Source organism: Gambusia affinis, linkage group LG06, assembly GCF_019740435.1.
Source record: "Gambusia affinis linkage group LG06, SWU_Gaff_1.0, whole genome shotgun sequence".
Classification (NCBI taxonomy): Eukaryota; Metazoa; Chordata; class Actinopteri; order Cyprinodontiformes; family Poeciliidae; genus Gambusia; species Gambusia affinis.
Genome location: NC_057873.1, coordinates 24,521,202 through 24,534,245, shown reverse-complemented (window position 1 = coordinate 24,534,245; position 13,044 = coordinate 24,521,202). Strand labels below are relative to the sequence as shown.

The 13,044-nt window shown below is 38.4% G+C and overlaps 2 protein-coding genes across 2 annotated transcripts; both read left to right on the top strand.

Moving 5' to 3' along the window:
• The first annotated feature begins 179 nt into the window (after positions 1–179).
• On the top strand, positions 180–4,544 carry LOC122832504 (extracellular calcium-sensing receptor-like). Its single transcript, XM_044119324.1, has 8 exons — positions 180–244; positions 618–912; positions 992–1,281; positions 1,483–1,778; positions 2,248–2,453; positions 2,564–2,785; positions 2,884–3,007; positions 3,085–4,544. The coding sequence occupies exons 1-8, from the start codon at positions 186–188 to the stop codon at positions 3,981–3,983; spliced, it is 2,391 nt and encodes a 796-aa protein (XP_043975259.1). The 5' UTR covers positions 180–185; the 3' UTR covers positions 3,984–4,544.
• A 3,189-nt stretch (positions 4,545–7,733) lies between these two features.
• LOC122832499 (extracellular calcium-sensing receptor-like) lies at positions 7,734–11,439 on the top strand. The gene is made up of 7 exons (XM_044119317.1): positions 7,734–8,173; positions 8,254–8,543; positions 8,744–9,039; positions 9,510–9,715; positions 9,826–10,047; positions 10,146–10,269; positions 10,352–11,439. Exons 1-7 carry the CDS (start codon positions 7,913–7,915, stop codon positions 11,248–11,250), a joined length of 2,298 nt encoding a protein of 765 aa, XP_043975252.1. The 5' UTR covers positions 7,734–7,912; the 3' UTR covers positions 11,251–11,439.
• The last annotated feature ends 1,605 nt before the right edge of the window (positions 11,440–13,044 follow it).

Below are 13,044 nucleotides of genomic sequence, written 5' to 3'. Positions count from 1 at the left end.
TGGTGTTGGGTGGGACTCTAGATGATCTGAAACAGAAGATTCTCCCTATAGAAGCTCTCACTGCTGCTGCTGGCAGCGTCACATTACCATCAGAGCAATGCATCCTACATGGTACTCCTCCTGCACCCGCATTCTCACTGCATGGAGATTTTGTAATTGGAGGCTCGTTCTTCATTCACTACAAAATGCAAACGATGATCAATAACTACACCACCAAGCCTGAGTCACCAAGATGCACAGGGAGGTTAGTCAACGGGACGTTTTAGTGCCATTTGTTCTGTGATATTAAAAAAAATTAATTAGATATGTGATTTTTATGTTTCACAATAAGCAGAACTGTTGTGGTATTATTTGGTCTAATGAAAAGAGTTTCTTTGGCCTTTTTGGAGTTTTTGCTCATAGCTTTTTTTAGTCATTGTAATATTAAATAAGAACTAATTTGAGCTGTTTTATTCTTGTATGTTTCTTTAGTCATGCAACATTTTGAGTAATATCAGTTGTTGATTATTTAGACAGGCTTTTATTAGTTTCTGACAGCTGCACTTTTAAATTGTCTTTTAATATTCTATCCTGAACGTTTTCTTACATGAACTATATTATTCACTGACTCTCTGCAGCTTTAATCCCAGGGAGCTGCGCTTTTCTCGCGCAATGATCTTTGCCATTGAGGAGATAAACAACAGCACAGAGCTGCTGCCTGGAATCAAACTGGGCTATCAGATCCACGACACATGCTCATCTGTGCCTGTAGCTGTGCATGCTGCATTTCAGCTACTGAACGGCCAGGACCCCATGTTTTACCAGGGCAGGAATTGTTCTCAGTCTGGAGTGGTGGTGGCTGCTGTGGGAGACTCTGGATCGACTCCATCCATCAGCATGTCACGTATCATGGGGCCCTTCAACCTTCCTCTGGTGATTAGACTGAATAAATTTCTGAATGAAACTGTACATGTGGTGATACTTTTTCTTCTTAATGTTTTTTTCTATGTAGGTGAGCCATTTTGCAACTTGCGCCTGCCTGTCAGACAAACAAGAATATCCAACATTTTTCAGAACCGTTCCCAGTGACCAGTTCCAAGCTGATGCCCTGGCCAAGCTGGTGAAACACTTTGGTTGGACTTGGATTGGTGCCGTCCACTCGGACTCGGATTATGGAAATAATGGCATGGCATCCTTTCTTAAGGCAGCAAACAGTGAGGAGATCTGTGTGGAGTACATTGAATCATTTTATCGGACTGACCCACAAAGCAAGATCAGAAGAGTTGCTGATGTTATCCGCAGGTGTTGATGCTGAACCTCTTCAGAAAACCTGAAATTGTTTTCAGAATAGATCACTTTACCTTGTTATATAAAGTGTTTTCTATTTTTTTGCAAGTATGGCTATAAGTTTATGTTTATATGAGTTCAAATGAAATGTAATTGTATCTAATATTATTATTTAAAGTCCTTGTTAGTTTAAATCATATTACAATTTATCTCCAGGTCAACAGCAACAGTTGTTGTTGCATTTGTAGCTGCTGGTGACATGAAGTTCCTGTTAGAAGAGCTGGATCTGGACCCTCCTCCACCTCGTCAGTGGATCGGAAGTGAATCTTGGATAACTGACCCAAACTCCATGAGCTTTGGTTTCTGTGCAGGAGCCATTGGAGTTGCCATTCAGAAATCTGTCATACCAGGTCTGAGAGATTTCCTCCTGGATCTCTCTCCATCTAATGTCGCTGCCTCCTCAGTGCTGACTGAGTTCTGGGAAGAGGCATTCAACTGTAGCCTGACAAAAAGTAAGTTATGTTCTTTTCACAATATTTTTTAACAATGTTTTCAAAATGCAAATGTTTGTGTATCTTTTTTTTCTTCAGATTTAAAAACAAAAATAAATGTCACTTTTATATACTGGTGTGGTTCTAAATGTCCACTATATCTTTTTCACCAAAGACAGAATCATTTCATTTCTGAATATCTGGTATCCTTCAAACTGATAACAGTCATTGTTATTAGTTTATTTATTGTTTAAAGAGATGTGGGTTATATGAACTTATGTTATCCATATTATACATTAGTGGATTTTATAAATGTTACTAGTGTCACATTATCTTTAGACATTCGTACATTTTCCATTTAAAAAAAAAAAGAAAAGTTTGAGTATTATTTTATGTTATAATATTCTTTTTATAATATTTCAGTCATATTGCATTTTAAGTCGCCATTCTTTGATGTGTTTATTGGGACATCTGTGTTGATTTTATTTAGCTGCAGTTCTAACCAAGAGACAGTGTGATGGAACTGAAGATATTAACGTGCTTGAAAACCCGTACACTGAAACATCTCAGCTAAGAATCACTAACATGGTGTACAAGGCTGTTTATGCTGTAGCACATGCCATACATGATGTTGTATGTCAGGAAACAGAGAACAAGACAAAATGTGACAAACACAGCTTTATGGAGCCCAAACAGGTCAGTTTATCAAGTTGTAGATTTATGAGTTTAATGTGAAAAGACTGAAAATCTAAGCATGTTAAACAAGCTTTTAACTACTTTCCATCTGTGTTTCTTTTATTGCTTAGCTTTTAGCTGCATTAAAGAAAGTGAACTTTACCCAAAACGGTTATCATGTCTCATTTGATAAAAATGGAGACGCTGCGGCTTTTTATGAACTTGTAAACTGGCAGAAAAGTGAGAGTGGAGTTACTGAACTGGTAACAGTGGGATATTATGATGCATCTCTGCCAAAGGGCCAAGAGTTTCTCATTAACAGGAAATTAACCTGGTTTGACAGTGGATCACAAGTAACATGACTTTTGATTAATTACGCAAAGTAGCTTGTAAAGAAAATCAAACAACATAAAACATTTAAATAGTTGTTTTGCTGCTTTCTGTGTTTCAGGTTCCAGTGTCAGTTTGTTCAGAGAGTTGTCCTCCAGGAACTCGTAAAGTGTTGCAGAAAGGAAAACCAATCTGCTGCTATGACTGTATACCATGTCCTGAAGGAGAGATCAGTAATATGACAGGTGATTGTAATGTTTTTATGCAAACCTGTATCCTCAACAGTAAAGAACAAACAGCTGTTTTCTAATTTTATTTTCAGATTCTCCTGACTGCATTCCATGTCCAGAAGAGTTCTGGCCAAATCCAAAGAGAGATGCTTGTTTGCCCAAACCTGTGGAGTTTCTTTCCTTTGATGAAGTTCTGTCAATCATCTTGGCTGTATTTTCTGTTGGTGGAGCCTTTCTGGCCATTATTACAGGAATGCTTTTCTTCTATCACAGAACAACTCCAATTGTCAGAGCCAACAACTCTGAGCTGAGCTTCCTGCTGCTCTTCTCTCTGACTCTGTGTTTCTTATGTTCATTAACTTTCATTGGAGCCCCCTCTGAGTGGTCCTGCATGCTGCGGCACACAGCTTTTGGCATCACATTTGTTCTCTGTATCTCCTGTGTTCTTGGCAAAACTATAGTGGTTCTAATGGCCTTTAAAGCTACACTTCCTGGTAGTAATGCTATGAAATGGTTTGGTCCTGTACAGCAAAGATTAACTGTAGTATCTTTTACATTTATTCAAGTTATAATATGTATCATTTGGTTGGTTGTGAGTCCTCCCTTCCCAGTGAAAAATCTGACCACCTACAAGGAGAAGATCATCCTGGAATGTGCGTTAGGCTCTGCTGTTGGTTTCTGGGCTGTGCTCGGCTACATCGGCCTGCTGGCTGTGTTTTGCTTTGTGTTAGCTGTTCTAGCTCGGAAACTACCTGATAATTTCAACGAAGCCAAGATGATAACCTTCAGCATGTTGATATTCTGTGCAGTCTGGATCACCTTCATCCCAGCTTATGTCAGCTCTCCTGGGAAATTTACTGTGGCTGTGGAGATATTTGCTATTCTGGCCTCCAGTTTTGGACTGATACTGTGTATATTTGCTCCAAAGTGTTTCATCATTTTGTTTCAGCCAGAAAAGAACACCAAGAAAAGTTTGATGAACAAACACTGATCATAAATTAGCTAAAGATTATCAGATGTCATGGTGCATTTTACTGCCATTTGTAAACCTCATTATTCTTGGTTAATTAGCAATGCATGATGTTTTCTTAGTTCTCAACAAAAAACTTAATTTCTGTCTTGTTCAAGACACCTGAATTGTGACTATAAGAGATGTTCTTTTACTTTGTACTTTTTTATGACATATATTTTATGTCTTAAAATGTTTTTTTCTTGGTACTCAAATCAAAATGTAGAAGCATAAACAGATCTTTTCCTAACTGTTGGGCTTTCAGATGAATAAGAAGTATGTGTAACGTCTGTTGATCTAATCTTCAATTAAGTTGAGGAAAACTTTTATCCTTAACTCTTCTCACTAATACATCCAGTCCACTTTATCACACTGTATCTGTTTGTGTCTTGCTTTTATTACATTATTAACAGTCAATAAACATGTATGTTTCTGTCTCGAATGTTGATTGTTTATCAGGTTTTGTGGGGAGGGTTGCTTGCATTTGGTTGGTGGTTTGAGGACGTAGCTGTAGCACACACAAAAGCACACACAAAGTAAACACAACTTATGGGTTCCAATGGTGGAGAATTGGTTCTTCACATCACAGTATGATAACATTCACAGAAAACTCTGTTAATTATAAAGGTAAGGAGTTAGTGCTAATTAGTGCACCATTAAAACTGTGGGGACCTTTCATAAAAAATATGTTTTTTGACATATTTGTTAAAACTGTCATTATTTCGCTATAACATGAGACAGATAAATGACAGAAAAAAATTGAGCTCCCCACATTTCAGAGCGGTATTTTATTGTGGTCGGCCTAAGGGCACACCTGTGAAAAAACATAACGTTTAAGTCACATCTGCAGGGTGGGTTGGATAATCTACTTAAAGTGAAAAGTGCTTACTAGTTAGACATATTTGTGAACAATATTTGAGAAAAATTCTTATTTTATTTGTGTGTGTAGACATTGTTTTACATATTTAGGTTCAGCTCATAATGGATGGGAGCAAAAACTAAAGTGCTGCATTAAAATTTTTGTTCCGTATCCTTCTAGTTACATAACTGTGCTTACATTAACATCCAGAGGCCTTTCTGTAGTTAGGAGATGATTTATTTATGAAACAAGGAACAACAGACTGACATGTCTACCAATGACTGATCCACTAGCAGCCTTGAGATTTTTACGAATAAGAAAGTAGCAAATGGACCCTTTGCACGTGACATCACGCTCTTCATGACTCCGCCCACTCCGCCATGACAGACGTCAAAACAACCTATGCGCTCCAGTAAATCCTGTCAAAAAACAGACATTTGTAACCTAATATCGCTTCTATTTAGTTGATTTTACTTTAGAAATGGCCACAGGGTTGGTTGCACAAACAGACAAGGATGCAAACCAAACTTGTCATTTTATTTTATAGAACTTTTAATGAGGAAAACATGGCGGCGATGGATAGCAAAGTCAGTCATAATGAATGGTAGCCCTCGATGTAACCGTGGATTTGCAGCGGAAGCTTTTTACAAGGTAAGAAGATTAACGTTCACTTTGTAAGTAAGTATGATTAGAAATATATCAAATATTGCATTACAGAGAAAGTGCGAGCCTGACCACTGGTAACCATGGAGACAGTACTGCACCATCATGTAGCCTAGCATGTATGGAAAACAAATGGTTAGTATGTCATCTTTTGTACGTTTTAATGTCGCTCCGGTGTAAAGGGAATCGCTATTTATCACGTAGTGATATAAATCATGTGGTGTGAATTCAGAGAGAGTTGGTAATTTGATCAACACGTCAGGAGGGAGAAGGTATGGATCGGTTTCTATGCTAGCTGTTTTCAATTTCTGTAAATACCGCCGTATATCTATGAGCCCCAAACAGGTGTGTTATGTTCACAGATAAATTAGCTTGACTCGAACAAAAAGAAGCCATGAATAAACTGGCACAACATGGGGAAACAATTTCAGTTGCTCTATTCAATACTCCTATCTTTCGATTGCAACGTCCATCATGGCGCCTCTTATGATTTATTGACTAGTTGCAAAGGGTCAATAGACTATGGTTTATTTTACTATATTTTTAGAGCAGTGCTGTTGTGGTTTTCAATATTAATTCTGCTTACTGTTCAGTTTTACAGCTGATTTAAACTGTATGATTGGCGATTACTTGGCATTTAAAAACAATATTTTAATCAAATGGTAAATAACCTGGAGAAGAATCAGACTTTTTTGTTGGCAGCGATTAAGGCACAAGACCGGGCTAGTTACAGGTAGCAACTCTGACATTATTCATTCACAAAGTGTGAGTTAACTGTAGACTGATTGTAAATTGTATGAGCCCAGCCACCTAGCTTACATTCCCTTTTTTCACTCTAGGTGGTACAGCGGTGATGTCAGGGACTGAAGACTGAGTTATAGCCACGGTTTTAACATTTTGTGTTTAACCTCGCCCAGGCAAGGGAACACGAAGTCCAATGTTGCCGTTCGTCTTGGAGGTCGAAGTCCCTCACCTAGGACTTGTCTGCCTTGGGTGACCCTACCAGGGGCATGAAGCCCCAGACAGCATAGCTCCTTGGATCAGTGGGCCACTCAAACCCCTCCACCACAATAAGGTGGCAGCCCAAGGAGAGGCTGAATAGGAGTATATAGTTTATTTACTTTGGACCAACATTATTAGCTTTTTCTTCTTTCACTCTTTGGTTTGTTATTTTGTTTGTATTTCCTTAAAAATCCTGTAAAGCACTTTGTATTGCCTTGTTCCTGAAAATGTGCTACATAAATAAAATTACCTTTACCTTTTAACTCCCGAGGGTCATCATTTAGATTTAGGTTGGTGCTCACACTGGTAATAGTAATAGTTATGATTAGCTAAAATAATAAATCTAAGCATATTGGTCACATTAAAAGATTTTAAATATAAATGTGCCATGGGCTTGTAAAAATTTACATATTTACATATTAGTAAATATGTAAATATTTACTAATATTTACATCTTAGTAAATATTTAAAGTATTACTGAGTTAAGTGATTGTGAAAAGCCGTTATGTTCTTTATAATTTAGAGATGTATAACAAAATAGAAAAACAAAGTGGAATTTTTTATGTAAGGTCATTTTAAGACCATCAAAGATGGCAGGATGAGGTCATGTTGTTAATAATTAATGATCACCTGGCGCATCATAGATGTTTAAAGGCCAGTGAACACACACCTCCTCATGTAGACACTTGAAAAATGGAGGTTGGCTTGAGATTAGCAGTGAGTTTGTTTGAGCTGATCATTGTTCTGGTGTTGGGTGGGACTCTAGATGATCTGAAACATAAGATTCTCTCTACAGAAGTTCTCACTGCTGCTGCTGGCAGCGTCACATTACCATCAGAGCAATGCATCCTACATGGTACTCCTCCTGCACCCGCATTCTCACTGCATGGAGATTTTGTAATTGGAGGCTCGTTCTTCATTCACTACAAAATGCAAACGATGATTAATAACTACACCACCAAGCCTGAGTCACCAAGATGCACAGGGAGGTTAGTCAACGGGACGTTTTAGTGCCATTTGTTCTGTGATATTTAGAAAAATTAATTAGATATGTGATTTTTATATTTCACAATAAGAATTGCTGTGGTATTATTTGGTCTAATGAAAAGAGTTTAGGCTTTTAGGAGTTTTTGCTCATAGCTTTTTAAATAATTTTAATATTAATCAGAACTCCTTTGAACTGTTTTATTCTCTGAAGTTTCTTTAGTCATGCAACATTTTGAGTAATATCAGTTGTTGATTATTTACACAGGCTTTTATTAGTTTCTGACAGCTGCACCTTTAAATTGTCTTATAGTATTCTATCCTGAACGTTTTCTTACATGAACTAAATTATTCACTAATTCTCTGCAGCTTTAATCCCAGGGAGCTGCGCTTTTCTCGCACAATGATCTTTGCCATTGAGGAGATAAACAACAGCACAGAGCTGCTGCCTGGAATCAAACTGGGCTATCAGATCCACGACACCTGCTCATCTGTGCCTGTAGCTGTGCATGCTGCATTTCAGCTACTGAACGGCCAGGACCCCGTGTTTTACCAGGGCAGGAATTGTTCTCAGTCTGGAGTGGTGGTGGCTGCTGTGGGAGACTCTGGATCGACTCCATCCATCAGCATGTCACGCATCATGGGGCCCTTCAACCTTCCTCTGGTGATTAGACTGAATTAATTTCTGAATGAAACTGTACATGTGGTGATACTTTTTCTCCTTAATGTTTTTTTTCTATGTAGGTGAGCCATTTTGCAACTTGCGCCTGCCTGTCAGACAAACAAGAATATCCAACATTTTTCAGAACCGTTCCCAGTGACCAGTTCCAAGCTGATGCCCTGGCCAAGCTGGTGAAACACTTTGGTTGGACTTGGATTGGTGCCGTCCACTCGGACTCGGATTATGGAAATAATGGCATGGCATCCTTTCTTAAGGCAGCAAACAGTGAGGAGATCTGTGTGGAGTACATTGAATCATTTTATCGGACTGACCCACAAAGCAAGATCAGAAGAGTTGCTGATGTTATCCGCAGGTGTTGATGCTGAACCTCTTCAGACAACCTGAAATTGTTTTCAGAAGAGATCACTATACCTTGTTATATAAAGTGTTTTCTATTTTTTTCAAGTATGGCTATAGGTTTATGTTTATATGAGTTCAAATGAAATGTAATTGTATCTAATATTATTATTAAAAGTCCTTGTTAGTTTAAATCACATTACAATTTCTCTCCAGGTCAACAGCAACAGTTGTTGTTGCATTTGTAGCTGCTGGTGACATGAAGGTTCTGTTAGAAGAGCTGGATCTGGACCCTCCTCCACCTCGTCAGTGGATCGGAAGCGAAGGATGGATAACAGACCCAAACTCCATGAGCTTTGGTTTCTGTGCAGGAGCCATTGGAGTTGCCATTCAGAAATCTGTCATTCCTGGTCTGAGAGATTTCCTCCTGGATCTCTCTCCATCTAATGTCGCTGCCTCCTCAGTGCTGACTGAGTTCTGGGAAGAGGCATTCAACTGCAGCCTGACAAAAAGTAAGTTATGTTCTTTTCACAATATTTTTTAAACTATGTTTTCAAAATGCAAATGTTTGTGTATCTTTTTTTTCTTCAGATTTTGAAACAAATATAAATGGCACTTTTTTATACTGGTGTGGTTCTAAATGTCCACTATATCTTTTTCACCAAAGACAGAATCATTTCATTTCTGAATATCTGGTATCCTTCAAACTGATAACAGTAATTGTTATTAGTTTATTTATTGTTTAAAGAGATGTGGATTATATGAACTTACGTTATCCATATTATACAGTGGTGGATTTTATAAATGTTACTAGTGTCACATTATCTTTAGACATTCGTACATTTTCCAATTTAAAAAAAAAAGAAAAGTTTGAGTATTATTTTATGTTATAATATTCTTTTTATAATATTTCAGTCATATTGCATTTTAAGTCACCATTCTTTGATGTGTTTATTGGGACATCTGTGTTGATTTTATTTAGCTGCAGTTCTAACCAAGAGACAGTGTGATGGAACTGAAGATATTAAAGTGCTTGAAAACCCGTACACTGAAACATCTCAGCTAAGAATCACTAACATGGTGTACAAGGCTGTTTATGCTGTAGCACATGCCATACATGATGTTGTATGTCAGGAAACAGAGAACAAGACAAAATGTGACAAACACAGCTTTATGGAGCCCAAACAGGTCAGTTTATCAAGTTGTAGATTTATGAGTTTAATGTGAAAAGACTGAAAATCTAAGCATGTTAAACAAGCTTTTAACTACTTTCCATCTGTGTTTCTTTTATTGCTTAGCTTTTAGCTGCATTAAAGAAAGTGAACTTTACCCAAAACGGTTATCATGTCTCATTTGATAAAAATGGAGACGCTGCGGCTTTTTATGAACTTGTAAACTGGCAGAAAAGTGAGAGTGGAGTTACTGAACTGGTAACAGTGGGATATTATGATGCATCTCTGCCAAAGGGCCAAGAGTTTCTCATTAACAGGAAATTAACCTGGTTTGACAGTGGAACACAAGTAACATGACTTTTGACTAATTACTCAAAGTAGCTTGTAAAGAAAATCAAACAACATAAAACATTTAAATAGTTGTTTTGCTGCTTTCTGTGTTTCAGGTTCCAGTGTCAGTTTGTTCAGAGAGTTGTCCTCCAGGAACTCGTAAAGTGTTGCAGAAAGGAAAACCAATCTGCTGCTATGACTGTATACCATGTCCTGAAGGAGAGATCAGTAATATGACAGGTATGTTTTGGAAATCTTAATGCGGATTTTATCATAAAAACATGATTGGATACTCTGACTTTATTTTTCATTTTGTTTATAGATTCTCTTGATTGCTTCCTGTGTCCTCAAGAGTTCTGGCCAAATGCAAACAAAGACGCCTGTTCTCCCAAACCTGTTGAGTTTCTTTCATTCGATGAAGTCCTGTCAATTATCCTGACTGCATTTTCTGTTGGTGGAGCCGTACTCACTGTCATAACAGCAGTGATTTTCTTCCATCACAGAACAACTCCAATTGTCAGAGCCAACAACTCTGAGCTGAGCTTCTTGCTGCTCTTCTCTCTGACTCTGTGTTTCTTATGTTCATTAACTTTCATTGGAGCCCCCTCTGAGTGGTCCTGCATGCTGCGGCACACAGCGTTTGGCATCACATTTGTTCTCTGTATCTCCTGTGTTCTTGGCAAAACTATAGTGGTTCTAATGGCCTTTAAAGCTACACTTCCTGGTAGTAATGCTATGAAATGGTTTGGTCCTCCACAGCAAAGAATGACTGTTGTATCTTTTACATTTATTCAGGTTATAATATGTATCATTTGGTTGGTTGTGAGTCCTCCCTTCCCAGTGAAAAATCTGACCACCTACAAGGAGAAGATCATCCTGGAATGTGCGTTAGGCTCTGCTGTTGGTTTCTGGGCTGTGCTCGGCTACATCGGCCTGCTGGCAGTGTTTTGCTTTGTGTTAGCTGTTCTAGCTCGGAAACTACCTGATAATTTCAACGAAGCCAAGATGATAACCTTCAGCATGTTGATATTCTGTGCAGTCTGGATCACCTTCATCCCAGCTTATGTCAGCTCTCCTGGGAAATTTACTGTGGCTGTGGAGATATTTGCTATTCTGGCCTCCAGTTTTGGACTTATACTGTGTATATTTGCTCCAAAGTGTTTCATCATTTTGTTTCAGCCCGAAAAGAACACCAAAAAAAATTTAATGAATAAAAAGTAAGACAGTATCCCCAGAAGGCTAGAAGGAAAGTGACGAAAATACAGGTATTTTTGGTTACAGTATTAACCAATTGAACAGATATGCTAAACTGCTTATAGACATTTGCACAAACTTTGTCATTATGCACTAAATAACAGTTTGGTCGTAGTAATTTCTATGCACACCTATTCTATTGGTGGGAGTATAATATATGTGAGTGTGTTGGTTTCTTATTTCAAAAATAAATCACGTACTACACAAATGTCTGGATGTAAATGTAAACACACACGCATGAGCAAAAACACAAAGCTAATCTAAATTGACTATTAAAACAAGAAAAACACAGAATTATTGCTGAGCTGCTGAGACAGGCTGTTTTCTGCTGCTAACACAACACCGGAAGTAATTGTATGACTAGATCTCATTTTGCCTGATCACTAATATTCACAATCTCAACCATAAGGGACGCTCTGTCTTGAAGCTTACCAGAAATTGCATTCGCCTTGTACCACCAAACCCCCACTGCGAATAGTGAAGTGTATAACGTTGTTCACAATACCTCCTTTTGTTTGGCGATTGGCCTGGTTGAAATTCAACTGTAGAAATCAAATTCAATGGGAGAAATCTTGATTGGAACACTGGATGTAAATGAGAATCTAGTTGGACTGAGTTGGATGGCCATGAACAGCCTGTAATACAGTATACGGTATGGCAATTCAAAGTAAATGCACTCTACCAATCTACATTTACAGATAAGATCGCAATTGTTCAAACCCCTAACACATATATATTTAACTCTTTTCCAGTCAAGCAATAATTTGTTTCTAACAGAAAATGATACATAGATCTCCCAAGATATGTTAACACAAGAGACATAAGGAGTCATTTTTGTAAACAAAATTTCAGTTTTTGTTTGCATTTTAACATAAAACTGGTATACTGAAAATGACTTACATTATGTAAAAAGCCTAAGTAGCATAAAAACAATTGAACAATTCCTCATATTGAAAACCCTTTAAGAATTACTGTTTTTAAAGGCACATGTTTTTATGGTGAACTCCAAGTCCATGAAGTCTTTTATACAGACTTCATGGACTTGGATCTCCTATTCTCCCAACCCAGAAAAGGAATTAGTCCAGAGGATACTTAATTATACTTATCTACCAACCCTGAATAGGACTTCCAGAGATTACTTCCAGAGATTACTTACTTAATCTTATCTAGCAACCCAGAAGTCCAGAGGATACTTACTTGCCTACACTTATTTAACAACCCAGAACATGGTTTAGAACAAACTCAGAATCCAGAAAAACTACCTTTGCAACTACTTTTTAGAATCCTTTTTTTCCAAACCAGAAAAGAAATTAGACCAGAGGATACCTTATCTACCAACCCTGAATAGGAGTTCCATCCATCCATCCATCCATCCATCCATCCATCCATCTTCTTCCGCTTATTCGGGGCCGGGTTGCGTGGGTATCAGCTTCAGGAGGGAGGCCCAGACTTCCAGCCACTCCCCAGCCACTTGTTCCAGCTCTTCCAGGGTAACCCAAAGTGTTTCCAGGCCAGTCGAGAGACATAGTCCCTCCAGCGTGTCCTGGGTCTTCCACGGGGCCTCCTCCCAGTGGTACGTGTCCAGAACATCTCAACAGGCATCCAGGAGGCATCCTAACCAGATGCCCGAACCACCTCCTTCCTCTTAATGTGAAGGAGCAGCGGCTCAACTCTGAGTCTCTCCCGGATGACTGAGCTTCTCACCCTATCTCTACGGGACAGCCCAGACACCCTATGGAGAAAACCCATTTCGGCTGCTTG